The sequence below is a fragment of the Carcharodon carcharias genome, chromosome 23 (genome assembly GCF_017639515.1).
Source record: "Carcharodon carcharias isolate sCarCar2 chromosome 23, sCarCar2.pri, whole genome shotgun sequence".
NCBI classification, from domain to species: Eukaryota; Metazoa; Chordata; class Chondrichthyes; order Lamniformes; family Lamnidae; genus Carcharodon; species Carcharodon carcharias.
The window spans coordinates 21,637,700-21,664,631 of NC_054489.1; the positions used below are offsets into that span (position 1 = coordinate 21,637,700).

The window sequence follows — 26,932 nt, forward strand, 5'->3', positions numbered from 1 at the left end:
GCTGGAATCCAAGATGGCGGAGCCGAGCGGCTGAACGATGTTGACAAACTAGAGACAGGATCGGGCCTTGAATTCGCGGAGCGGCGATGCGAGGTAAGGGGGAGGGCGGTCGGGAGGCTCCGGGCCGAAGCACTGGCGCGGACGGAGCGGCGGCCGAGGCCCCGAGGCCTAACCTCTGTCGCTGCAGCAACAGTGAGCGGCTCCGGGCCGGGGGCATGGAGCCCGAGAGTCGGCTCGCAGTGGGGAGCGGGACAAAAGCGGCGCAAAGCCGGCCACCGAGCCGCTCCAAAACCCTCCCCTCACCAGCACGGGCCCCGGGTCAGATATTGAAAAAAAACTTGGCAGAATAGAATTAATAAAAGCAATCCAGCCGAGTGCACGGCTCACTCTGCCGGTTTGCAGACAAAAGCCAAGGACGCCCTCCTTCACTCCAATTGGCTTAACTTAAATGAGGCTAATATCTTGGAAGTTCTGGTACGTTTAAAAAAAAGGGGGGGCCTATGCCAATGGCTTTTTTATTCCGTTTCTGGGTTTTCGAGCAGTGTTTCCGAACTGATCCCTCAAGCAAAACCTGTAACTTCACAGAATCCAGAACTTTTTGAAAATTAAAATTTTCATTCAGATTAGAAATACTTCGAAATAAGCACTTTTACCCAGCCGAGCCAATCCGATCCCTTCGCTCACCTCAAAAGCTAAAGTGATGCATTCATATACTTCAGTCACTGTTCAAACCCCAGACATCGAAAGGGAAGGAAAGTTGGTTTTATTGGAAATGTTCCCCTTTCTATGTAAGAAATGGTGGTATCAGGAAAATTAGAATTTTTTTTTGTTTTTCTACGTGGATATTGAGACTCACTAAGCCAGCTATGTTGACATCGCTGATAGAGAACATTTTCCCCGGCAGCTCCATAGGAAACAACGTGAATCAACTGAGTGCCAATATTGGAGTTGGTGGCTTCAGACTGGTACTCAGTTGCAGTTGTGCCTGCTATTTCCCATGGAATTGTTCAGGGACACAGGAGTGCTTCCTGTTGGTGATGTCACTAAAATTGACTAACACAAAAGAAGGTATTGCTCTCAGTTGTCTCTGGTAAGCAAACTAATTTTAAAGTTGCCTAAATATCTCTGGAGTTTATTATTTTTCCTTTAAAATGGGGAACTACTTCTCAGTAAAAAGCACCACCACTGGTCATCTCTCCCTTTAAGTCAAAATTTGTTGTGTTTTTTTTGGTTATTCTTTGGTTATTTCTTTTTCAGCTTTAGATACAAAATAAAATTATAGAGTAAACAGTAAATCAGTAAAGTCTAAAATCCAACTTTGTAAACTGCAATAGTGTATATCCCATCATTACACCTTTCTGAAATTCACATATCGGTTGTACTTGGTTAAGCACAGCACGTTGCATTGTATCAAACCAATTTAAAGTTGATATTTGGTGTGTTGTATGCCAGATGTTCAACTAGTTTTTAATCAAGATGATCATGAGTATGACAAAAATCGTCACATTGCTATATCATATGTACATTAATTGGTGTATCTTGGTCCTATGTTTTCAACTTGAAACTAAATTGGAGGACTGTCAAATTCCTAAATGCCTAGATAAGATTGGGAATTTTGCAAACCCAACAAGTAAGAAGTTTTCAAGTTTTGGACTGCTACACGCTGGCCTTTGGGTCATTTTGAGTACCAAATGGACTGTATAATGGAGACTATCCAGATACTCCCTGTAATTGATACCAGTGGGAGGATAGCCTCACAGAAAAGGAGTACCTGCATAATTTTTATATGCAGGTATTAATTTATTTTATGAAAAGAGAGAATTTTGTTTTAAAGCGTTCTTTCATCACCTATGTACATTTCTTCCTCTTTAAATACATTATCGTTGACAGGAGATTGTGTGTAGAACATGTGATTGCAAGCTTTCTCCAACCAGCATTTTGAAAGCATAAAGTACAAGACCAAGGGAGGACTAAATAATAGGTGACAGCTCAGTCACTTCCTATTATAAAATTTAGGATAGTAATTTTAATAAAGCATATTTGTCATGTAGCCGATGAAACATGCAACCCAAGTCAAATGATTTACTTTATACCTCGAGCTTTTAATGGTCTTCAGATATCTTCAATTTTCACACTGTTGTCTTCTGTTCTGTTATAGCAGGCGATGTGCCTTACCCATACCTCATTGTCCTCTCTGTGATGTGGCGATATGATGTATTTCAGCAAACTTAGTTTTTCAATGCGAACACCGGATAGCTCGAGTAGTCCATACAATAAAGAATGTGAAACTACAAGATGAACATTTAAAATGTAATGGTGGGGAATAAAACCGCAAGTTGCATTTATGTAGTGCCTTTAATGTACGACATCCCACAAAGCAAGATTCACAATTTGCTCTTTGTTTTATTTTTGTTACATAATGGCTGGAACAATTATGTGACTCTTAGTTACAATTAAATTTAATAGTTTATGAATTTACTGTTAGATAATCTCCATCTAAGTAAGTATACTGTCCTATCTGAAGTGTGTATATATAGTAATACATATGATGTCCATGTTCCTATCTATATGAAAACACAAACAAATATATTTAAGTGTATAGCCTACAATTTTATGGTGTGCAAATCAGCTATTTGTGTAAAAAGCCTGGCTGTTGAGGTCTGCAGTGAGCAAATGACACGAGCCATTCATTAGACTTGCACTTGTCCATAGACACGCAATGTGATTTTTCAATGAACCTTGCAGTGATTTGAAATACAAAACTGCAACATCCCAAACAGATGATCGCCAGTGGAAACAGGACAAGTAACTGTGTATCTCCTTAAATTAAGCAAACTGGAAAATCCTTACTGAGTCATGTAGAACATAAATAGGAGCAGGAATAGGTCTTCTGGCATCTCGAGCCTGCTGCACCATTCAGTAAAATCATGGCTGACCTGGTTGTGGCCTTAACTCCACTCTTCCTGCCTGGTCTCCATAACCCTTGACTTCCTTGTCACTCCAAAATCAGTCTAAGTCAGCTTTGAGTATATTCAGTGACTCAGCCTCCACTGCTTGCTTGGGAGAGAATTCCAAACACTAATAACCCTTTGAGAGAGGAAATTCCATGTTAAATGGGAGACACTTTATTTTTAATCCCCCTGGTTCTGGATTACCCCACAAGTAGAATCATCCTCTCAGCATCTACCCTGTCAAGCCCCCTCAGAATCTTATATATTTCAGTAGATCGCTTCTCACTCTTCTAAACTCCAGTAAGTATAGGCCCCAACCTGCTCAACCTTTCCTCATAAGACAAACACCTCATCGCAGGAATCAGCCTAGTGAACCTTCTCTGAACTGCCTCTAATGCATGTATGTCCCTCTTTAAGGTGACCAAAGCAGTACTCTAGGTGTAGAGTCTGAAAAGGTAGAATATTTTATTCAATTCCAAAGTATGTTTAGGAAGCAAAATAAAGAGAGGAAAAGAAAGATGGGATTAAAAGAGAGATAAAAGGCAAAGAAAAAGTGGAAAAAGGAGTTTTTAAAATCCGTTACAATAATTAAATTCTGAAGGAAATGAAACTTCACACTTGTAAAAGTAAATTTTCAGTGCCAGAGAGGTGATTTGGGAGTAATGAAGATTTATCATGCAGCTTTATTCATTTTGACTTGAATGGATAATCCGTAACTTTTTCTGACAAGTTTAGTTGGTACCTATCATGTAGGTAACCCAACTTCACCCCCCCCTTCCATGTACTTCGATGCTCAGTCTCTTGGTACAATATGGTGGTAGAGCAGGACAACTTGGATAGCAGCTTCCGGATTTCTGTGTTTAATTGCACATGTCGGGGGGCGTGCTGCTGCTGTCTATTTTACAGTTTAATAATTGTGAGAATGGATAGCTTCATTATTATTTTTACTGCAAAATCTAGGCTATTATGTTTTATAAAATGAACAGAATTATGGAGCTGTTAATCCCATTCTCAATACTCAAATTCAGATAGTCTTCCTCAGAAGCACCAGCTCAAGTCTTCATTTTTATGCAGCGCTGTAAAAGTGACTGAGTTTTGAAACTTGTGCGGGATAGTTTTAGTTGAATAATATGAGCTCCTCTTAAATAAGGTTGTGAAGTACAGATCTTTAATATTGCACTGAAGGTGACACAAATGTGACCACGATATCCTGGAATTTTAAGACTATGAACTCCAGACTAATGCTCAATTTTACTGGGAATATTAACAGCCTAGAGTCAACCCAACACAAGTCCACCTCCTGTTGATAATCAGATGAGCAACATTGATATTAAATGTTAAGTCTATGAGCCAGATCACTTCTTCCTGATGTTGGAAGAAGGCCTTCTGGAGCTGCAATGAAATAAATATGTAAGTAAATATAATTAAGCAGCTTGAGAGAGAGAAAAATATGATCTGTGTTTAAAATCTGAGAATCTCCAGGACAGCACTAGAAAGATTTGAGAGGAAGTTGTGAAACATCTGTTTGCATTTTTATACTGACAAAGCTGCATTTTCATTTTGATCTTCAAGTGAATGTGTAATTCTTCAAATTCATCTCTCTTCTTGTAGGATTTTTTTTTCTCTCTATTTTCCACAATGTTGTATAGCACAACCTCGTTCAGAAGAATATTTCCTTTATTCTGCCCTAACAATGTGCTTTAGCCCTTAGCTCAAGAGTAACCATTATGTACCAGTGTGAAGTCTTTTTCATTTTCCACACATTTCATCCTTTGACCTTGTCTATTTTAGAGGGTTTTATATTGAAGGCTCATACCTACCAAAAACTAGACTGGAAATACTCAAACTCATTTCATATAGAATTTTTACATCCAATGGATGGGTGATTGATTGGATTTGATCCTAGAAGTGAGAGGGCAGTGATTACCCACCATGAAACCAAGTGTCCACTTATTATTGTAAATAGCTTTTTTGCTTGCCAATTTTCTGCCCTCCTAATGGCATTGTGATACCACAAGTTTTTTGTTTCAGATTTCAAGCATTTGCAGTATTTTGCCTTTATGGTACGGCAGGTGCTGATTAGCAGTGGAACTGTGGCCAGTTTTCCTCCCCCTAACTTAAGAGACTTTGAAGCACAATTGTATCATCTGGTCCAGATGTTTTCAGCCATTGCAGGGATTGAAACTGCAATCTTCCTGGTTTTAACAGCTTGGTTACTGACCAGATAAATTCTGAGCCACTATGGAAGCTGTTCAGTCTATACCGTGCAGAACAGTTAACAAATTGCAAGACCTGTGTCTGAATTCTAACCTCTTCTGATCTATGTTGAGCATAGATGAAGTGAGGAGGTAAGAAAAAAATGCCTTCCGACTTGTTACCTTTCAGACTCGCTTATTCCTTGATTGCCGAGTATCATTCATCAAGTTCGCAAAGGTGTTTGTGATTGCCTACCCCATCCCCTCTTTCAGCTGAGGCCATTGCATCCAAGTAACCCAGGAGGTTGCATAGGGACAAGAAGTAATATAAAACCAATATTGTACAGAAACTCAGCTTCCTTTGAGGAAATTCGTGCCATTAAAATGACCCTGAGTATTAAAATTAAATTATAAGTAAATATAGCATCCAAGTAGTTAGTTGACACCTTTTGATTTATTTTATAATAAACCATCATTAGTTTGAACAGGAAGTTAACTTTGCAACATATTTTGCCCTGTTGAGTGTTTGTCTTTTGTCCTTGCATGATGTATATGGTGATGTAATCGGTGTTCTATGTCTATTGCTTCACCATTGATGAGAATCAGTGGTGAAGACTGAAGCCCTTATTGTGTTGTCCAGCTGAAAGAGGAAAGCAACAGTGTTGTCTTAACAGAAAATTAGTCGTCTGACCATACCTACTTCCCATAAGCAAACAACTAACTTGGGGGATGGCAAAGGCAGGTTGGCTTGTGCTGAAATTGAATGAAGAAATTTTTTAAAAAGAAAGATATTTCTGTTAACTATCACTTGAATCTATCTTGCTTAATTTTAATAATACATAGTTTTATGTATAATTCTTTTTACTTCACTTTGTTCAAGGATGCACTGTTCCCTGATGAAGAGGCAGGCTTTCTGTTATGTGACCAAGTAATTTGGTAGTCGTGAGAGTACAGTTCCAAAAACTAGATATTAAAGTTGAGCCCTACCAACTTTTTTGTACCTTCAGTAAAACAATGGATAAGAATCTGTTACTAGGCAACTACATAACTGAGTGATTATGATGTCATAAGCATCAAGAGCAAAGCTTGAGTGGCTTATAAGCGGAACTTGATCCCACAACTGTACCTCTCCACCTAGGTTGTGTCTTTGTAATTTGCTTTTACAGGTAAAAGGTTCCAATATCCAGTTACTGACTTCAACATAGGCATCTTCTTGCACCTATGTATTAGAGTGCAATCAGTGCAACATAAATGTTGGGAGTTATGCTGTGATTAGTGAACCGCATTATAAATGTATAAGCCACTGCGTGCATGATATGACATGTAAATTTTGTGCACTTTTGCCATTTCAGGTGTCTAATATTTTTCTCCTCTCTACTTCAGGAGTGTGCTGTCGGTCTGGCTTTGAATAATTTTAGATTTTACATCATGAGCATTGTTCACGACAAATTAGCGAACGAATTCCTCAGGAACGGTGGGATGGAACCAAACTTCTCTTCTGGTATGATTATGTTTAGTCACCTCCCACCAATCACAAATTTTTCCAGCCTCGCTGCCCATTCTGTCACACCAGCTGTACCTCAGGATTTAATCCTTAAAAAGGATCCCGACGCTCCAGCAGAAAAATACCCTTCAGAGTATATGCAACCCACCTCTGATGTTAAAGAGAAAAAGTTCTCAGCGCATGATGGATTTGTATTTTTTAAGAATAAACTACTCGAGGAAGAGGAGATGGGCAGGGGACAGAGTATGTTGACTCATAACCTGAATCACACCAGTGTGGTAAGTATTACATTACGATTCCATCTCTTATTTTGTTTAGTAGTAAATTTATTTCTTATCCAGTATATCAATGAATGAACTTCTGTCATTGGCCTAGATAGTACCAGTAGCGGACTGAAATTTTATTGCTGCGATTTAATCTTTGGGGAAGTCACCTGAATTTGTTTTCAAAGTCACCCTTGAGTTTGAGCAATCACCCTTCAATGTTTGAGCTCAAAAGGCAAATGTTGTACTATTTTCTAATGCAGGAGGAACCCTGATCCTAGGCTCTTCCATTGCCTTAAGTCCATGCAACATCAAGAAGGGTGGCATGTTTACTTTTTCCTCCTTCCTAGAACAGGGACATTGAAACTAATTGTAATGCCACCATTACCAAATCAACTAGCTCAGCACAGACTTGGGATCAAGCCTGTCTGTGGTTCAATATTGTGTTACATTTGCCTGTTGAATTACTGGGATGCCCTTTAATTTGTTAATTTATTTTTGCCTTTTGTCCTCTACTTGCACCTATTTTGGAAAAGTTCTGCAGGTTTACTTATTACAGTCAGGACTGGAACATATTGTCCATTTTGATACCTCTGTGTCAGCATTAAAGAGTCCCAGGTCAGGTATTGTTGGATGCTTTGATTCAACGATATTCCATAACCCCAATCTCTGAAGAGCTGTCTTCACCAGGCCACTATGAATTGGTGAAGCTCCTCACAGGTGGAAGATATGGAATGGAAAATGATCAATCTCACTCAAGACAGGAGGAGATCTCTGTGTCCTGTCTGAAAGAGATTAATCGTTCGCATTAATTCTGTATCTTCCACGTCTATTAGGTATGATAGCATAGTGGTCATGGTATTCGGTTAACAATGAAGAGCTTGTGAGTTCAAATCCCAGCCTAGCTTGTGAAATTTAAATCTCCTGGTGTCTTTGAAGGACTGCCAACACACTACTCGACTCCTGAATTATGGTTTCAGCTAGTCCTAGGTTACTTTTTATTTATTTGTTCTTGAGATATGGGCAACATTGGGAAACTAACATTTATTGCCCATCCCTAGTTTTCCTGAGTGCTGTGAGTCAACTATGTAGTGTGTGTAAGAGCAGCTAGGGAAGGGTGATATATGCTGTTTTGCCAGTCACCCACATCCCAAGGCCAAATGCATATGAAGGAAGCCTACTGTAAAACTATTTAACATATCCTAATAGATTCCAAGAGGGACCTTATGTTGAGAACACAGTGTTATGATATTCAGTGATCCACATGGTCTCCTACTTTCACATTACGTAATGACACATCTTATGGTTCTTTGCCCTTGTGCTTGATCTCTTATCACTAAAAAGTTAGAAACAGCTCAACCAGTCTCTCTTTACAGCAGTAGTAAGATGGATCAAATATTAGTGTATCAGGTACTCTATAAATTTTCTGGTTTGAATGGGGTTTGTTACAAATGCAAAGTTTTATAAGATTGTTATGTTTCAGGACTGTCTTTAGGGTAAAATGGAGGAATGAAGGGGTCATGTGACCTATTCTGAATTCTGCTGACAGCAAGTCTGGGTGGCTTGGGTGTTAAAGGTAAAAAGGGGACCCTGGTTGTTTTACTGGGGAGAAGGTACAAGGTGTTCACATCTGCAAACAGTGACTAAAGCAGCTGAGCTGATAGTGGATAAGACTGTTGGTCTCCCAAGTCCCAGGAAGGTGTTAGAAATGTCAGGTTTTGTAAGTGATTATACTTTAAATGTCTATTTAGTTTCAAGATGAAATTAAGTTGGGCATCTATAAGATAATTAATTAGCATTTCTAGCTGAATACAAGGCCTATAAGATTCATATTGCCATGGAGATGGACTTTGAGAGGGGGCAAAGTCGAGAAGAGGCCATTGTAAAGTCGGCTTACAGGGTGTTTTCTTAAAAGTATCACTGATTCTCACGGACAGTGTCAGTCTGCCTTAATTTGAGAGAGAGCAGATAGAGGCAACAAGTCTCTATGGTTCAACCAAGAGTGAGGGTGGGAACTTGCACTTGGATTAACGAGACTGAGTTTGTGAGGATTTAAATGAGACTGGAAGATTGGCCCAGCTTTGGCTAGAAGGAGGAATCTCCAGGGTGACTCTCGTTCTAAAAGCCAGTTCAGGGAATAAAGTAATCCAGGTAGAAAGGGATAAGAAGGGAAGTAAATCCTTGGAAGCTAGGAATGATACTGGACTAAATTCCAGGAGAATACTGCATCTACTTAAGGGAGAGAGTAAAATATAATCGTGGAGGGAGATTTTCAGTCATGTTAAAGCATTAACAGGGAATTTTTCTGTAGTTCAGATTATAAATTTCCCACTAAGTAATGATTAATCAGTGCTGCTTTTAGTTTGTTTGTCACAGTGTAAGTCCTAAAACCTGAAACCTTGTGAAATTCCTTTTAAGTCTGGCACTGGGAATTTGAAATTATCAGTCTCTACAGGAATCGTAGTTGGCTTCATAGAATCATACAACACAGAAAGAGGCCATTTAGCCTTTCGTTGCAGCCTTTAAAGTAGCTATCTAGTCAATCCTATTCCCTTCCTCCTTTCTATGTAGCCTGCAAATATTTTCTTTTCAATTATATAGCCAATTCCTTTTTGAAAGTTACAATTGAAAGAGCTTCCACCACCCATTCAGTGCATTTTAGATCATCATAACTCACTGCATAAAAAATACTTTTCTGTACATTTGTTCCGATTCTCATGCTTGAGGCGAGTGAAAGGTGCACCACTAATCTTTTTTTTTGGCCAAACAAACAGCAGTTCTTGTACGACTGGCCCTCAGGAACGCTCTTGCAGGTCAAATATTCCGTCCAGAAGTTGAGTAATTTCACATATTGGCCTAATAAATGAGAGGTGACAATTATTAGATCATGATCTTCTGTTCCTAATTGAAGATTCCTTGATTAGTTTGCGCTGAGCACCCACTAATAATCTTAAATCAAAATGGATAAAGTGTGATGGGATCTACTAAATATGTTAGCACTAATCTCATGGTGGCCACTTATTCTTGTCCCCATAGCATCTATTTGATATAAGAAAGAACTTGCATGTTTTTAGCACCCTTCATGATCTCCAGAATGTCCAAAGTGAATAACAGCCAATGAAGTACCCTGTGTAGCCACTGTTTTTTAATGTAGGGAAACGCAGCAAATTTGCACACAGCATGGTCCCACAAATGGCAATAAAGTAAATGACCAGATAATCTGTTATAGTGAGGTTGGTTTAACTTGTTTCTGCTTGGTTTATCTGCTGTTTCAGTCTTCTGTGATGTTTGAATTAATTCGAGTCAATTTACATGAACTGATCGTTCAGGAACCTTGTATTGTTGTCTTCATTCTTTGAATCTTGTATGTAAACGGGAGTAAAGGTGCAGGTCCTGAACTTTATTAAGCACTGTAGTTAGAGGCTATCAGCAGCAGAGTCTGGCAGTTTTTATGTGCATGCTCAGTATATCTTTTTTGCAGAGCCCATCTAGCTGTTCTATACCAAGATAAGTGGATGTTGCACATCATTCAGTTTGTTTTTTCATAGAGGACCTTTGGAGCAAAAAGGAAGAAAAAGAGTGACTTTCATTCTAATAGCCTTGACTGGAATGAAACCAATGTGCTGGAGGTGAAAAAATGATGTGCAAGTTACTGTAGTGCTAACTTTTTAATCGTCCCAAGCAAGGTTTTGAAAGTACAATGTACATTTGTTCCTGGACTTATCCATAAGATGTTACACTTCAATGGCTGAATAAGACTTTGTAATAAAACTAATTTCACAAGGAGATAGAGTAAAGGTATTCTTCCCTCCTCCTCCCACATTAGAATTAATGCGATGGCAATTGCTATAAGGTGTGTTCCTAAGGTCTTTGCTCATGTGGAGTTAGTTCCACAGCAGCTGGCAATACTTCACTGCCTTGTCTAAATGTCATTCTTAATGTGTGAACCTAGACAGTATATGAAGGTATCACAGCCTGTCTCCCTTTGACTTTGTCTATACACTTCCAGCAGTGGTCATTGAATAACAATTAGGAGTTGGACCCCTGGCAAGTTGGGTTTTGCCAATGCCAAGTAAAACAAGTTCAAATTATGTTTTATCTTAATTCTCTGGTTCAGATTCTTAATGAATAATAATTGCCACTTGACTTATACTTGAAGGTTGCCACTCAAAACTATTCACAACACTGGGAGTCAAAGTCTGGCCCTATAGTTCTATGCTTGCTGTGCATGCTACCTGAAAGCTTATTTGAAAACTTAGTCTGGATATTTATCAGTGCCTGTACTATTTGAATCAGTGATTTAGTGCATGTTAAGAACAATGGTCTGACTACAAAGTAGTAGTTCAGCTCATTAAAAGATTTACTTGCTAAATATATTTGTTCTTTGCTGCCTTTCAGTGCTTTGATAATATTTAGGGGCCAGAATGACCTGTTGTGCATTATCAAAGTTACAGTACACAAATGTAGTACATTGTGTTTTTATTTAAATTAGAACTTCCATCAATTTAACATTGAGTGACTTGTTACTCAGAATCATGTCTGTGAAAATATTTGTGAATGCAAATGTGCTTTTTCTGTTATGATCAATGTTGGCCAACATTTTTGTCAAAAAAATCAGCATAACATTTTATTGCCTGAATATCATATTTTGCTGCCTAATAAGCAACAGTATGTCAATGTAATGAAACTGTTCCAGAATGATAATGCTTTGACAGCAGCTAACCTAGCTTACAGTGTAGCTCATCGCAGATGTGTAGAATTCAGGTTCATGTCTGCAATTTTCCCCCTCAGTAAATTCAAATTTTTCATGGCAATCATAGACTGAATTCTGAAGATGCCAGACCTTTACCCAGTCAGGGAAGACTGGTTGTCATTTGGTAATCGCTCTTACCCACCAGTTAACTGCTATCTGCAGAGTAAATTTGCCAGAGGTCTGGGTGTGGTTACCTGCTCACTTTTTCAGTCAGGTATGATGTATGAAGAAAGAGAAGAAACACACTGGAAAAGAAAATGACTTAAAACAAAATTAGCGTCTGCCATTTCTCAATGCGGAGGTATGAATTGATAACTAACTGACTTGCATTTGAATTTAAGGAAGTTTTGTTGCAAAATTGGGGCGAATGACATTTTAGGACACAGGATAGACATTAACAGATGTTAACATTTTGTTAATTTGTTTTCCTCCAGTCACAGGTCAGATATGAAAAAGATTACCTCACTGTTCCAAAACAAGGGAATGTTAAGAGGGCAAAGAAACAGAACTCCCAATCTCAGGATACAAAACCCAAGCGCAAACGAAGTGAAACATCCAAGGTAAGGACTTTTTTTTTTCCTCAGTGCCTTGATTGCACTGGAAGGTAGCTTGGAGAGTTACTATTTACTGAAGTCTCAGTTTTTGTTAATGATTTGAGAACTTAACTGGGCAACTATTAAATTTTAAAATACTTAGGGAAGTACCAGTTGAATAAAAAGTTTAATCAAAGTCACTGCACCTAAAATGTGAACAAAGAAATCTTCTACATTAGTTACCTGTGACATCTGTGACCTAGCCAACTATATAAAGTACCTGTTTTTTTTTAATACTAAGTTTTGTTACATGGAGGTCTATCTGCAAATGGTATTACAGACACAGAACTAAAATTGTGTTCTGCATAATTTCCAGTGGTGTTAACAATATAACAAACTATAAGTTCAAATAAAGCATTTTTAATTTGTTTAAGATGGTAAGTGTTCACAAAATCAAATGCACCAGTTGGAGGAATTGACTGTAACCTCATGACAAAGCTCAATTAACATATGCATGTTTGCTCATGCTCTTTCGGCTTGCACTCCTGGTAATATTTCCAACCTGTTGCTGCAGATGGTCAAAAAAAAATATTTTTGAAAAAGTGTCCATTATGGCAATAATAACTTCTTTAAGATGGCTGTAATGTGCTGAACATTGCATGTAAGAAACTAAGAGATCATTTCATGGGGGTCAGATAGTCACAATTCTGGATCCTTCAACACTGGACTAAAACATAAGCTAAACAAGTGATGTCTGTTTGACTCTTTAAAATCTATGGCACTCTTCTGTTGTAAAATTTGCTATTACTTTATAGGATATTTTAGTGTTCAAATTTTTAGTTAAGTCTGCTTTTTTTGTATTAATCAAATGTGGGCATACATGCCCAAATGTATGCTTATTTTTTCTAAAAACTTGGCCCAGTCAAAACCTTGTGATAATTTTTTTTTAAAAGCTTGCAATTTGCAAACAAGCAAAATGCTGCTGAATGATTGCAATAAATCTCCAACTGAGTTAAGCAGAGTAATGCTTGAATATCATTGTTTAAGCAAAATTGAAACCTGACTTAAGTATACTCTTGAGCCATCTGTGTACTTGCACAGAAAACATAGGGATGTGACTGGGAAATGAAACAATGTGGATTGATGCTCAACTTTTACAAGAATCAGGTAATGTTATCAGTAATAAGATTTGGAGGTTTATTTGCAAATGATTGTATTGCACATCTCCTAGGCGTTCTTTTGCATCTGTTGACTCTTCCATTTATTTGTGTATAAATGTGTTAAACTTACAACTGTGTACACTTCCCATCACATTTTTCAATGATAAATTCCGATGTCCACCACACCAGGGATGTAATTAAGACATGGCAAGTTGATATGGGCAGTTGCCTTTATAAATATGGACAGAGGGATTTAAAATGAAACTGCAGAAATAAAGGAAGAATGTATGACTTCAAAATAGAAAATGAACTACAAATGCACATGCTGATTCAAATATCCTCTGCTCTTTTCTCCACTAAAGGCCACAGATAATTTTAACTTCTTATGAAGGTTTTAGAAGGTTATTCATTAAAATATTGAAATTACCACCATTGCATCAAAATAGGCTTTTAACTCACGCCACAGTATTGAGCTTGATGGTGTTTTAATCAAATTAGTTATTGAGCTTTAACAAGGAATTGTTTTCGTTCATAGTCTTCAACGGGTGGAGATGGTACCAATCTTTTACATGGTCCGAAGGTTCATATATGCGAGCATTGCTGTGCCTCCTTCCGTAGTTCTTACCATCTTCGTCGCCACGTGCTCATTCACACTGGTAAGGAATGAAAAGTATTAATAGCACTGGAAGTAAGCTATGAATTTTTCCAATATTTTCCATGCAATTTTTTGTGTTTTTTACTGTTATTTTGCTGTTGCATTTTATGCTGCTTTACATTGGAACTGCTTGCTACAGTTCCAGTTTCAGACAGTTTAGTGTGACTTGACAGCTTGTGTTGGAGGGATAATTCTAAAATTGTTCTTGGTGTAGGTGAACGACCTTTCCAGTGTAGCCAGTGCAACATGTGCTTCATTCAGAAGTATCTGCTTCAAAGGCATGAGAAGATCCACAGTGGTATGCACACAGCGATTATATTGGCACCTATTTCAGCTAACTTCGGTGCTTTTTAAGTTTTCTTAACTTTTTAAAAATTATATACCTATTGCATATGTGGTGGGATTGTGTACAATGATATTTTGTGTATATTTTGAAGCTTAAAATCTAAAATTTGTGTATGTATATGTTCCTCAGGAGAGAAGCCGTTCTGTTGTGATCAGTGTAACATGAGGTTCATTCAGAAATATCACATGGAGAGACACAAACGGACACACAGTGGAGAAAAGCCTTATCAGTGCCACACTTGTCAACAGGTATTGGTGAACTAGTGACTTTGAAAAGTTCTTGTGAATGGAAAAGATGTAAAATATAAATAGCAAGGTACTGTTAGATTAATAAAAAGTTTTGTGGGGTGATTATTGACATGCATGCTGGAAGGTCCAGCTCTATAGCTGGAACCATAATATATAGTACTGATTTAATTGAACAGTTTTTTATAATAGATGCAATGGTATTGGGAAATTGTTTATTTTGGGAGGAAGAGTGGTTGAAGCTAGTCATAAAACCTTTTGGCCAGATTTGATTTACCAGTGAACTTATTCACTGTTCTCAAATCAAACCCTTGCTACAGGGACATTAGATTGAATCCTGACTGTAATGGGTGGAAAGGACAACATATGGTAAATCTTTTCCAGCTGATTAGACTTTCAGAAAAGACATCGTACCGAGTTAAATATGTAATATAACAGTAGACCAAATGTTAACCAATGCTGAAATTTCCATGTTTCTATAAACTAAATGAATTGTTACTTTTTTTTTAATTCTGTTTGTAGTGGATGGAAGATAGGCTTTGTGAGAAAGTTGCAAAATGACCATGGTCATTCTAACAAATTCGTAGAAATGTTCTAAATCTCACACCTTGGATTGAAAACTTGTGAAAGAGTGAAAAACATTGTATTGGGTTAGCCTGTGACAGTGTGCAGCATGTTGCAGTGATGTGTTGGTTCATTATGTGAAAGCATCCATCCCCATCCTGCCACCAATTTTCTCCACAATCCTCCTCTCAAATTGCTGGCTTGTTGCTGGGGCATGATTTCATGGGCATCTTGTAATAATTTGCCCATAGTGCCATTATTTGTGCGTGAAATTTGACAGCAAATATCGGCAGATTATTTACCTACAGGAGCATCACACAAGTTAGCCCATATTTTTTGCCCAGCTTCCACATGCACAGTCTAGAAGAGAGAAAATCTTGGCCATTTTATCTCTCAGCTTCTCCTTCTACTTCCGCAAAACCTAGGAACGCTGAGGCCTGTTGTAATATCTCTGCCACTTCTCCATCTAAGATCGCTTAACTTATCACAGGCCAAGAATCCTACATGGACTCTACTAGTTTGCTTTATCAACTCTCACTAGGATAAACTCATTGAGCCATTTTCAACCAGCATAAGCTTAATGTTAAGCTACCTTATCACGCCATGTAGATCTGTCTCCGATATACCTCTCTCGACATCCTTGCTGTGAGACTTGGTAGCAAGAAGAGGCACTGAATGATCACACATTTGATAAAATTAGCCAGCTCACAGCAAGACCCCAGCAACTATTCTCTTATTTTCTCTACACCTTACCTCCTCTGACCCTCACTTATATGGTTTGTATTTAATTAATTAAATTACTGATCCTCTTTTTTAATGGGAGTAATTACCCTTTGATCACTGATGTATAATGAAGTTCCTTAGTCTTTATTTTGGGGAATAGAAGCTTCTGTTTTTGGTTCAGCGGTCATTTATTATTAATATTTTAATAGTATTTAAAGCGTTGTAACCATTCCAAGACCTTTGTGTGTATCTATATGTGCATGTTTTATTTTTATATAATTGCTACGTGTGTGTTTATTATTTTAGAAAACCTGTTAATTCTGCTTTTCATCTTTTTCTCAGTATTTTTCCAGAACAGACAGGTTATTAAAGCACAGACGAACATGTGGTGAAGTCCTAGGTAAAAGTGAAAATGGAATGGAACCTGGACCATCCAATCAAATGGGAAATGGTTGTTTCACATCAACTCAGGGAACTACAGGTGCACGCAAAAAAGCAAAATCAAAAGCTACATCTCAGGAGACTAAGGAAAAGGCAGCTCGCAAAAAGAATAAAACCAACATCTCTGAACTACCGAGTAGCTTGACCACCTGCAAAGATAAATTATCTGTATATAACATGAATGAATATGCTGTTGAGATGCCGATGGTGTCCTCTAGTATGAAGTTGGGAAGTGAAGAGGATTTGCAAACTAGGGCACCTAAATTGGTAATCAAAAAGGTGAATCGGAAGAGCCCTCAAAGGACAGGTCTGAACAGTACAACACCTCTTGTTATACCTGCTACGGAACTGGTGAGACAAAAGCTGATGGCTAATAAACAAGGGACTTTGGAATTGAGCAATAGCACCAGCATGGATAATATTGTCTTGCTGCAGAACACAGGCAATAAGACAGAACAAGCTAGCAACTGCAACTATGATGACGCTATGCAGTTTTTTAAGAAAAAAAGATACTTGCAAGCTGCTTCCAGCAACAATGACTATGCAGTAAGTATAGGACAGATGGCATCTCAACAGTCTGTAATTCAGGCAGCAGTTGCCAGTGTGATGGATAATGAAGCCTCGCTTACACTGCTGGACTCTTCTCCAATGAATGTGGATGTGAAAGTCTGTCACGAAAAGTCTGGAATTCCAGATGAGGTCCTTCAGAGCCTTCTGGACCAATATTCCCACAAACATGAGGGCCAGCATGATGTTCCTTTTGATATGACTGACCAACATATCCCAATCCATTCTTCAGGAGAGAATCCAGAAATACATGAGAATGCTGTTTGCCCAGAATCACATGCATCTCGTGGTGACAAAACAGGAATGCTCCAAGAATATTCTAAGTATCTGCAGCAAGCTTTGGAGAGAACAAGTCAAAGTGACGGTTTTTCACTAAGCCCAGGGATGCAGTTTTGTCCCACTAGTCTTCCATCGAGTCTCCCCAGCCATAATTTATTCCCTGACAAACAGGCTTATACCACACCTGCACTTGAGTGTGGTTTCAGTCCATCTATTACCTCAGTATTGCCAACCACCTCACCAAAATCACATTTTGGTTTGTTGGTTGGAAGTTCCCAGCCTGGCATTCACTTTCCTGGTACAGAAGCTGCTCATCAAAGGCTGACGCCATCCCAGGAGTTGGTGGGGCAGCTGGAACAACAAAAGAACTTGGAGGCTGGCCTGAACCATCAGGTCTATCAGATTGAGAATTTTGCCCAGGCCTTTGGATCTCAGTTTAAGTCAGGTGGTAGAGTGCCGATGACTTTCAGCAGTGGCACCAGTGAAGAGGCAGGCCACAGAATAAGGACTACAGTTTCTGAATTCTCAGGGTACACTAATTTGTTGTCTGATGCTAATGAGCCAATTAGTACAGGAGCCAAGACTCCAACCAGCCAAAGTTACAGGTAAGGTCATAAGTATGACCAGGCTGGAGGGCCTTGAGTGCTTGATACCATGTTTTCAACCATGTGTAAGCACATTGCCAGTCCAAATGTTTATATATCAGGTTCTGAGAAAAAAATGTAAAATGTATGAAGCCCTTCCAATGCAACATTTTACCATTTTGTTTGGTGCATTCAGTCTGTAATCATGTTAGAACAGTTTGTATTAGGAATAAATTTTAAACACAGTGGATAGGCAGAAAATTAAATAAGTCTGGAATTTTTTTCTCAGTGGATTGGGAAATGTTTTAGCAAAATAGCATGACTTGGATGGGGTTAAATGTTTTTTTTTGTGGGATTTGTGTTTTTTTTAATTCAACTGTACTATTAATGAGAAAAAGAGAAACTCAAAGCATCAGGGAAATGCTCAAAGTTCAATTTTCAAAATAGAGACATCATTAATATTGAGCTATGGCTCTAGTTTATAGTATGACTCAGGAAACATTTGATGCAGTAAGGGGAGATTTCTATTGAAACAAATTCCACAAGCACTGACTTGAAAGGGGAGCGGAACTTTGATGTCGGGAATTTTGCTATGTACATCTGTGCATTGAAGCATTTGGTCCCTGAAAACAGCTTTGAAACTGCAAAGCAGTAACCTCATTGAGTCAAGAGGAACTAATGACCAATTTCATTTCAGTGTAGTAATAAGAAAAGTTTTAAAAAAAATAAACTTAAAAAAAGTAGGTAGGCAAGACTTTATTTACCTCATTCTACATTTTGAAAGCCCTGAATAGGCAGGTACCAATGCAAGTATCAGTAGTACAAGTAGCATGAATCGACATTGCGTAAATGTAATAATTCCCACTGTTACCATTAGCAATGTTTACAGGTTAAAAAAAGACCTTTGTTTCAGAAAACTGCAAAGTACAGGGTGAAAGGATGAAACCGCAGTTCTGTGCAGTGAAAATCATGGGTGCAAAGTATATTGAAAGGTTCAGTATGCTACATCATAAAGTCTTTTTATACATTTCATAGTGTTGCAAAGCATAGTGTTACAATTCAGATTTGCCCATCTGTTTGATGGTAACAACCTGCTAATATAATAGCCATTAAAAGTGTGTGGTATTTTGCTGCTTTGATTTGAGTTTTAAGAAGTTGAAAATGAGAAATGGTCAAAAGTAACAAATTTAGTTAAACCAACACATGCCTCGTTGGCCTAGTTGTATATATTCAAAGTGCTTTTACTTTGATTCTGTATTCCATCCTGAATGCCTAAGGACTCAAGTGATTACAGTACATAAGCTTTGTTATTTATAATAGTTTGTGTAGTTTCAGAAGGATGTCTGTAAGATTGCTAACAATTATATTGTATGTTTGAAAAAGTTGTATTTGACTTGAATTATCTCAAGGGTCAGTTAGAAAATCTTTCTTATCTGGGAAAAGCAAGTGGAATACTAGGTAAAGTCTGGTCGTGGATTGTAAGTCTAGAGTCAAGGATGTCTCCTAGAGTTTTTCAACCCATAATACATCCAGTAGTGCAGTGATCAGAAATTGTCTGAATAGCAGTAACCATGATCCAAAACTTCCTTTTTTAAGATTGGTGTTAGACCTGCTTTTGAATTATACTAGTAGTGTTTTCATGGCTTCCTGGACCTAACTGTACATCAATTCATCATTAAAGTAACCACGCCTTTAAAACCAGTGTAAACTAAACAGTAGATAAGCTGTTTAGATATGTATTTCATTGAGGCTACATGACCAGCTAATCAATACGCTGCCTATTTTTTGTTGTCAGTTTGATCAAGCATTTTTGATTCAGTCTCCAGTGGAACAGGTCAGTAGAGGGCTGCTCTTTTACCAGTATAGTGAAATTAGATCCTTTTTTTAACTGACTAACATTGTAACAGTGTAGGACTTGAAATTTACATGGTGATCTGATACATTCAGATGAAGGAGGCCCTCATCCCAGTTGGATTCTGCTTTCCATAATACAAAATCTATTGTCTTCCTATTACAGCAGCCAGCTGTATCTTAAATTATTCCAGTGACCTCAACTCAAACACTCTTCCTGATAACCCATTCCATTTGTCCCAAATTTGCCCTTTGCAACGCTAAATCCTTTAGTCCTGCAACCCTGAGTTATCGAAAATTATTGCTTTGAGTTTCTTTACTCTAATTTCTTACTTCCACAAATTCCTTGAGACTTGCAACAGCTGCCAGTAAATCTTGACAAGCATACCCTAAAATTTCTAAAGCAGAAAACTAAAATATGAAAATCCCCAAATGTGATCACTGTAATTGGAGTGGTTTGGTCACCTAAGCAAAGAGAAATATGCTTTTATATTTTTTTTTTCTCTGATAATTTGCCAAGAAGTCTTTCTAGAACTTCACTGGATTTTGACTGCTTAGTCAATTGCCACCATGTCCTTCAAAAGTAAAACATAGGTAGTGCTTTAAGTGAAGTAAAAAATAACAATTTACTTGTGGACGGGAAAGGCGCAGCACTGAGTTGCAGTCTTCTACAATTTTTTAATACTATTTTAAAGCCAACAAAATTAATTGCCTTTTGGGTAATTTTATTTTACTGTTAGCTGTTCATTTTACTGTCCACGAGAATAAGAAAGCAAAACTGCCATTATTGTAATTATATAAAACTAAATCATTCTAAAAGGGAACAGGCCCAAGTGTTGAAAGAACCAAACACTGTTGGTATTGGCAGTAGATTCTGAATATAATCTGTGGACAAAATCTACGAAAATCCAGGTATGTTTAATGTCTATAAAAATTGACAGAAATTGAACATTATTTTCCTGCTTTTGGAAAATAAGGCCCTGTTCAAATGAACAAACTTGTCCTGTCTTAAATGCAGAAACTGTAACTTGCAGTAAAGCATAACTGTTTTAGATGCTTGCCATGCTTTTCAGTTGATTTTTATTTTTGGTTAAACCTATGTGTGATTTAAGGACTGTAATGAAAAATTATGTTTCCTATGTTGATTGGATGAGAAGCACTTGTCCTTTTTTTTCCGGTTTTTAACATTGAAAGCAAAAATTTCAATTTAAACAAAAAAAATGTGACTTCATTGTTAATGGACTTTACCTCATTCAAGTTGCCAGATCAGAATCCCATCCTGTGGATGAGTGCTTTTTTCACATGCTAGTTTGGAGTCATTGCTGAGTTAAGCAGCAGTTATATCAATTGGTGAGGGGGGGGCGGTGGTGTGTGTGAAGGGGAACTGAGAAAGACTGAAGTCCTTGTGTCACAATGGTAGTAGCAAATAGGCCATAATATTGGAGGAGTTGTACAATGAGTGACCCTAATAATGCACAAACATCAATTTAGTTTTCCAGTTATGCTTGCCTATACCTTCTTGTGAGGATATCTTGATGGAAGATTTTTTTTTTCAAGGACATATTTACATTTTAGCAGTAAGGCCACAGCATTTAAAAGACATAAATATTTAGCCACAACCTAATAAGACTAAATCAGTTAGTTACAATTTATCCTTTCCCACCTTTGTACAATGGAGCAATATTGAAAAGAAATGATTCGGTACTAAATTGTTTCTTGTCACAAGGGGAAGTGTCAAGTGATTTCCAAAAAATGGATTCCATCAACCAGTTTGAAGGTAATTGGCTCTTGATCTTTTAAAAGAAAACAATCCAATACCACAATGCATCAGAATGGTTCTGCATCTAAAAGGCTTAACCATTCTTGTTCCTATTGTGATTATAGCCTATTGATCATCATTAAAGTTATTGATAAGTTGAAATTAGAATTTTATACAAAATTGAATTTTACAGTTTTGATTACTTCTACTTGGAGAGGACAGAGACACTAGTTTAAAGTACTCTGTGTCTTGTATATGATGCAATTGTTTTATGGAGCATTCATTTTACTTTGACTTCTGCTATTGACTTTGTTATTGCACACTTCATCGCTTTCCATTTTCAGTCTGCAGTTACATCAGGTTTCTATTTTCTGCTTGAGGTTATGAAGACCAGTTGCTAATCCTTTTTCACTTTGCCCCACTCTTGATTGTTGTCTGGTTGGAAACTTAGATTTGCAATTTCGTTTCATGCATTTAGTGACCTGGTCTGTTATTGAATCCAGCTTTCACAAATATGTAGGCTTCACCACGATGCCATAGTGAATGGCCAGCTATGAAATACCTTCTGATGAATCTCTTAAAACAAGGTGACTAGAATATTCAAATTTAATACACTCCATCTATATTCACCTACTTTTATCAGAACATTATAGACTAAATCAGGTATTGTATATAACTACCTTTTTATCAGCTTATTTGCTGTAAAATACTTGTCAAGTATGTCTGGATTGTGTGTTCAGAGATATTTGTTATACTAATTGCGTACTTTCAGTAGATTAGATGAGGTAATAATTTGCTGGCAATTTAATACTCCTCTGGCAGAGGTCATACTCTGTATCAAATGCATTTTTTCATTTGCACCTTTACTCAATAGATTATATTTTTAAAGCTATGACTGGTCCTCAGTAAATCATATTATTAAGCGCCATAAAACAACTTACTAAACCACTCCCATGTGCGTGTGTATGTGTATCACAGTGTTGGTAATAGTGATCTGTAGTCACTGTAATATTTCCCATTGAAAATTTTGTGAAATGTTCAACCGATAATAGAAAAATTGAGTTTGGATTTCAGGAACATTCAAATTGTAGTCGCACACCAGCTGTAAATCGGTTTTATAGTATTATGTCATCATTACATCTTCAAGAGAAAATGGAACTGTTATGACATTATTTAATTAACAACATGAGTAAAGGCCTCCTATGACTTCATAGCAATAATGAATGTTATATAATGGATTCCTGTTTCCTGCTTTCATAGATCAGGGTAGAATAAAATTAGTTATATATAATAGCGGCGGGAATAATCAGACTTAAGCAGCTAAAGATGTTAAAATTTTAATCTTTTTTTTTTCCAATCCTATTGCCCTGAAAACACTTCCCTGATGCATTTTTCTGGCAAGACCTTGTGAATTTTGCCCAATCTAAAGACTAGAACAAAGTTATATGCTGCTAGTAATTTTTAGATCTATCTTGAAGGGTAATGAGATCACATCTTCTATAATTAACAGTGCTGTCCCAAGTAGTTATTGATTGCCAGCTGCCAAGTGTTGGCAAATTTCTAGATACAACTGTATTGCTGAGCCTAGCAGTATGTACAGCAAAAAAAAAATCCAAATGTAATATTTCGTTAAAATATATATTCTAACATTGCTAGCTAAAAATTTATCCCTCATTAGGAACTCATTTGACCAACTTGTCAGATTTGAAAATAGCGATCAAGGCTTAGATTCTTAGAACCAACTTTAGAAATTAAATTTTGCCTCTACCATGAAGTTTTGTAGCTCGATAATACTTTGTCGTTCAATAATATTATGAGCATCTTCATCACCAAATTTGGAAATAATATGAATGAATTTGTGACTTCGCAATCTAGCCAAATCCAGCAGAAACTTTTAAAATATAGCTCAATGACACTGATTCAGTGGCAATCTCTTTCACAAACTGCTCCCAAGTTTGGAAAGAGGAATCAATAAGCTAAATTTAAATTTGTTTCTTCTACAGTATTCAATTTTAAGCTTGTTTGTAAAATACTGGCCTGGTTGCCTAGAAATGATCACAAGGTGAGCACAGTTAATTAACTAATCTTGCTTAATATGCTGAATACAATGTGAACTACCTTTTCTATGAAGAATGCTTTTGCAATTTTTGATTTCTTCCCAAGGAGGTTATTTCTGATTAGGAAGAACTGTAGTACAATGTACCTTCAAATAACATCATTGTGTGTACTGCAAGGTCACAGGACATACTCTGCATGAATAGATTTCTATGTAATTGAGTTATAAGGAAAGTGAACTGTATGCTTGTCTGAGACCTTAAAACACCAGTGATTAATACACTATTGCAAAATCAGGCTGTGTACCTTTAATTCAAGGTGTAATGGAGTGTCGAGATATGGTGTCTTTGTTAAATGTCTATCCCCATGTGCCAATTAAAAGGAAAAGTGAATGTGCTGCATGAAGCATTGATCGGATTTAGCCTCCTGAGTTACTTGGTCGATTTAATCTTTAAAACAAGTTACAGACAAATGAACCTCTTGGAAGGGCTATCAGAGACTGGCTCAAGTTTTAAAATAACTTTACATGTGTTGCTGACCACCGGACCCTGAATTTAAGTAAAAGGCATTTGATGTGGGCTGTATTCTTTTCTGCTTCCTGCCTTTTATGCTGATTAGCACCTTTCTAGTCTTTTGCAACCATCATATGGAGCAAGTGAACCTTTTTAGAACTTTGAATATAGGATTTTTTTTCAGGTTTTCATCACTAAGGAAAAAAGCCCTACTATTTCAAGTTTAAATTCTAGCAGGAAATTCAGATGCTCCATCTCTTCCAGTGTAACTTTGTACCATAGCGTCACATTGGAAGTCTTCAATTATGGGTTATGTTTATAGTACTGAATAGTTTAGACTGTAGTTCGTAACCTTTTCCTTATCTACCTGCATTTATGTCTAGAAAGCTTAGTAGATTTTAATTTTACAATAAAGAAACAAACTGCAATTGTATCGAGTCATACCATTTCATTTTGGCAAGTGCGAAGAGAGAAACGTCAGAATTCTCTTCTTCTCTTCTCCCCCCTCCCCACCCACTCCTCCCCGCCATACACAGACTTATATTCACAAGCAAAAGAGGTATGAACAATGATTTGTAAATCAAGATGTTAGAGCACTACTTATAAAAGAACGCTGGAGTTACTCCTAGTCACCTGTCCACATTAGTACCAACTGCAGACTGACATCAGAAAAGCCTTATTTGCATCATACCTAAGGTTGCCAACTCTGGACATATTCCTGGAGGTTTCATCATGTTACCTCTCACCTCCAGCCATTCCAACCAGTCCAACAGCTATTTTCCCCATCTTCAATATTTTCATAGCTAGTAAAGAAAATGAAAAATGTTCCTATGATTTTTCTTCCAGGTTCCTCACAGCAAGAGATTAACCTTTAATTCCTGGAGACTCCAGGAAAAACCTAGAGGGTTGGCAATCCCTGACCCCCATCTCAATCCTGATGCTCTCAAGGCAAATTCAGTAGTGCTTCTCACCCTTGGCAATATGAAAACAACAGGACAGGATATTGAGATAATTAATCCAGGTGGTGATCTATGCAAATTTTATTTTACAAATATAATAGAGCTTCCTTCCTACTGAACATATTTCTCAACTTGCAACTCTTAAGACTGCATTGACAGGACCTTGGTAGATCTTTAAGCAACTAAATATATTTAAAAACTTTGAGAGCTATTCTGTTCTCTTGTAGAGCTGCAGACGTTCCATTGTCATGAAAAGCCATTACAGTGTATGCCTTGTAAATATTATACATCTATAATATTTAAATAATATTTTCACCATAATTCAAATATGTGAATGTTCAGAGGTCATTTTTTTCATGTCTGTATAAACCTCAATTATCAAATTTATTGACTACTTATCCTGCTATTCTCATGAGGTGTGAACAGGCTGACGTCAGTTCATTTGATACGCCAACGCAAGGATTTTTAAATAATGCTATATCAAATCTGTTAATTACAAAAAAGGCACAATAAATGTGTAAGTTTGTAATTTAGATTTTCAAAAGAACTCATGATCTTTCCTATGTGATGCAGTTAAAGGGAGTCTACTGTTTTTTGGTTTTTTGCACATGACTAGTTCTCAACCTGTGTAGAAATTAAATTTGAGATTGCATAATGAACATGAGTGAAGGGGGCAGAAATAAGGTTCTGCGGTAATGCTGTAGTTAGAAAGCATGTATGTCATGCAGTGGAGACTTAAAACAACACTTGCAGCTATTATTAAAGCACCAAAAACAAATGCAATATTCTGTGAACTAGGAAAGTCTGTTATCTCTCTATTTAAACCGTTAGCCTTATATATTAACATACCACATTTACCTCACAATAGCAGTTTTTGTAGAAAGTGTTTAATTGTTTTTTTTTTTTACAAGTTTGTAAGGAAACTGTTTACTTCCACTCATTATGTGAAATATATTTGTATTATGTAAGGACCCTTCTGTTATAATTGAGCAGTGTATCCTTATTTGCTTCACACTTGATCCAAATTATGTAACGGATTATGATTTTTACCTTTTTTTTTCTTTTGTATAGATCATGAAATATTTCATGTGAACTTTATTAATGGTCAACTTAGTGTGTGTGGTGCACCATTTCTGACATCAATAAAATGTTCCTGCCAACCTAACACTTGATTTTATTCTATTTTGAAGTTCATAACTTAAACACAGAACATGACTTTTTAACAATCTAGTTTGGTGAGTGTACAATTTTTAAAGTAAATGGAAATCTCTTAAAAGATAACTGCAAATCCTTCTTTTCCACCCATCTCTCTTCATGGTTCCAGAACTTTTGACTTTCCATTGCTCAGTTGTGCCTAAACACAGGCAAACCTGGTAATGGACTCAGTGAACATCTTTGCGGTATCAATGTATGAAATAGCATGGACACAATACAAACTGAATCTAAAGTGTAATTTGTGTTTGGAAAATAAAGGCACCAAACACATTTCTTACAATAGTGGCCTGTGAGTGAATGAGACTCATTGTCAACTTTAGAAAAATTGGTATTATAAATTTAGTTTTAATAGAGCAATGTTATTAGCAGTTGTTGCACCACTCCAGATTTTATATATTGTACATTTTGAAGACAATGAGGTGTGCTGATTTAATATAAGGAATTTGCACAATTACAAATTAAGGATAGTCTCTTTAAGCTATCAAATTTGTCACTTAAGTGAGGTGGGATATCAAAACACAAACATGATTTGTGCTGAACATTTCCAGCAAGTCAGTCAATGTCTGTAAACTGAAAAACAGTTTAACATTTTAATTGTACAACTCTTCAAAAGACTGCAGTTGTATGTGTTCTTCTAAGTGGGATAAATTCTCTTTATATGCGTCATGGCTTATCATTGAGTATTGTATTTAGATTTGTCTCCCTTTGTCTTGACAGGATATCAGATCAAAACAGTTGAGAGAAGGGAAGAAAATCAGTATTTGTATTGTGTCCCTGTGGAGCTTGAACATACAAAACTGGCCAGAGTGAATTGCCTG

At 37.1% G+C, this 26,932-nt stretch overlaps 1 protein-coding gene across 3 annotated transcripts; it reads left to right on the plus strand.

Annotated features, from left to right (window-relative positions):
* Nucleotides 1–26,064, plus strand: znf281b (zinc finger protein 281b). Of its 3 annotated transcripts, XM_041173244.1 has the most exons (9): nt 7–93; nt 2,159–2,310; nt 6,530–6,928; nt 12,101–12,226; nt 13,895–14,015; nt 14,229–14,312; nt 14,490–14,608; nt 16,235–17,784; nt 24,787–26,064. In XM_041173244.1, exons 3-9 carry the CDS (start codon nt 6,575–6,577, stop codon nt 24,806–24,808), a joined length of 2,376 nt encoding a protein of 791 aa, XP_041029178.1. In that variant the 5' UTR covers nt 7–93; nt 2,159–2,310; nt 6,530–6,574; the 3' UTR covers nt 24,809–26,064. The 3 variants fall into 3 exon arrangements, with proteins under 3 accessions (XP_041029179.1, XP_041029178.1, XP_041029180.1); XM_041173245.1 differs by lacking the exon at nt 2,159–2,310 and having other exon boundaries at nt 1–93; XM_041173246.1 differs by having other exon boundaries at nt 16,235–26,064.
* The last annotated feature ends 868 nt before the right edge of the window (nt 26,065–26,932 follow it).

Excerpts from the sequence above, each read along its gene's own strand:
- znf281b (XM_041173245.1), top strand. The coding sequence starts at position 6,575 with ATGAGCATTGTTCACGACAAATTAGCGAACGAATTCCTCAGGAACGGT. Across the intron at positions 12,227-13,894 it reads AACGAAGTGAAACATCCAAG|TCTTCAACGGGTGGAGATGG; the intron begins GTAAGGACTTTT and ends TTTCGTTCATAG. Across the intron at positions 14,609-16,234 it reads AGTGCCACACTTGTCAACAG|TATTTTTCCAGAACAGACAG; the intron begins GTATTGGTGAAC and ends TCTTTTTCTCAG.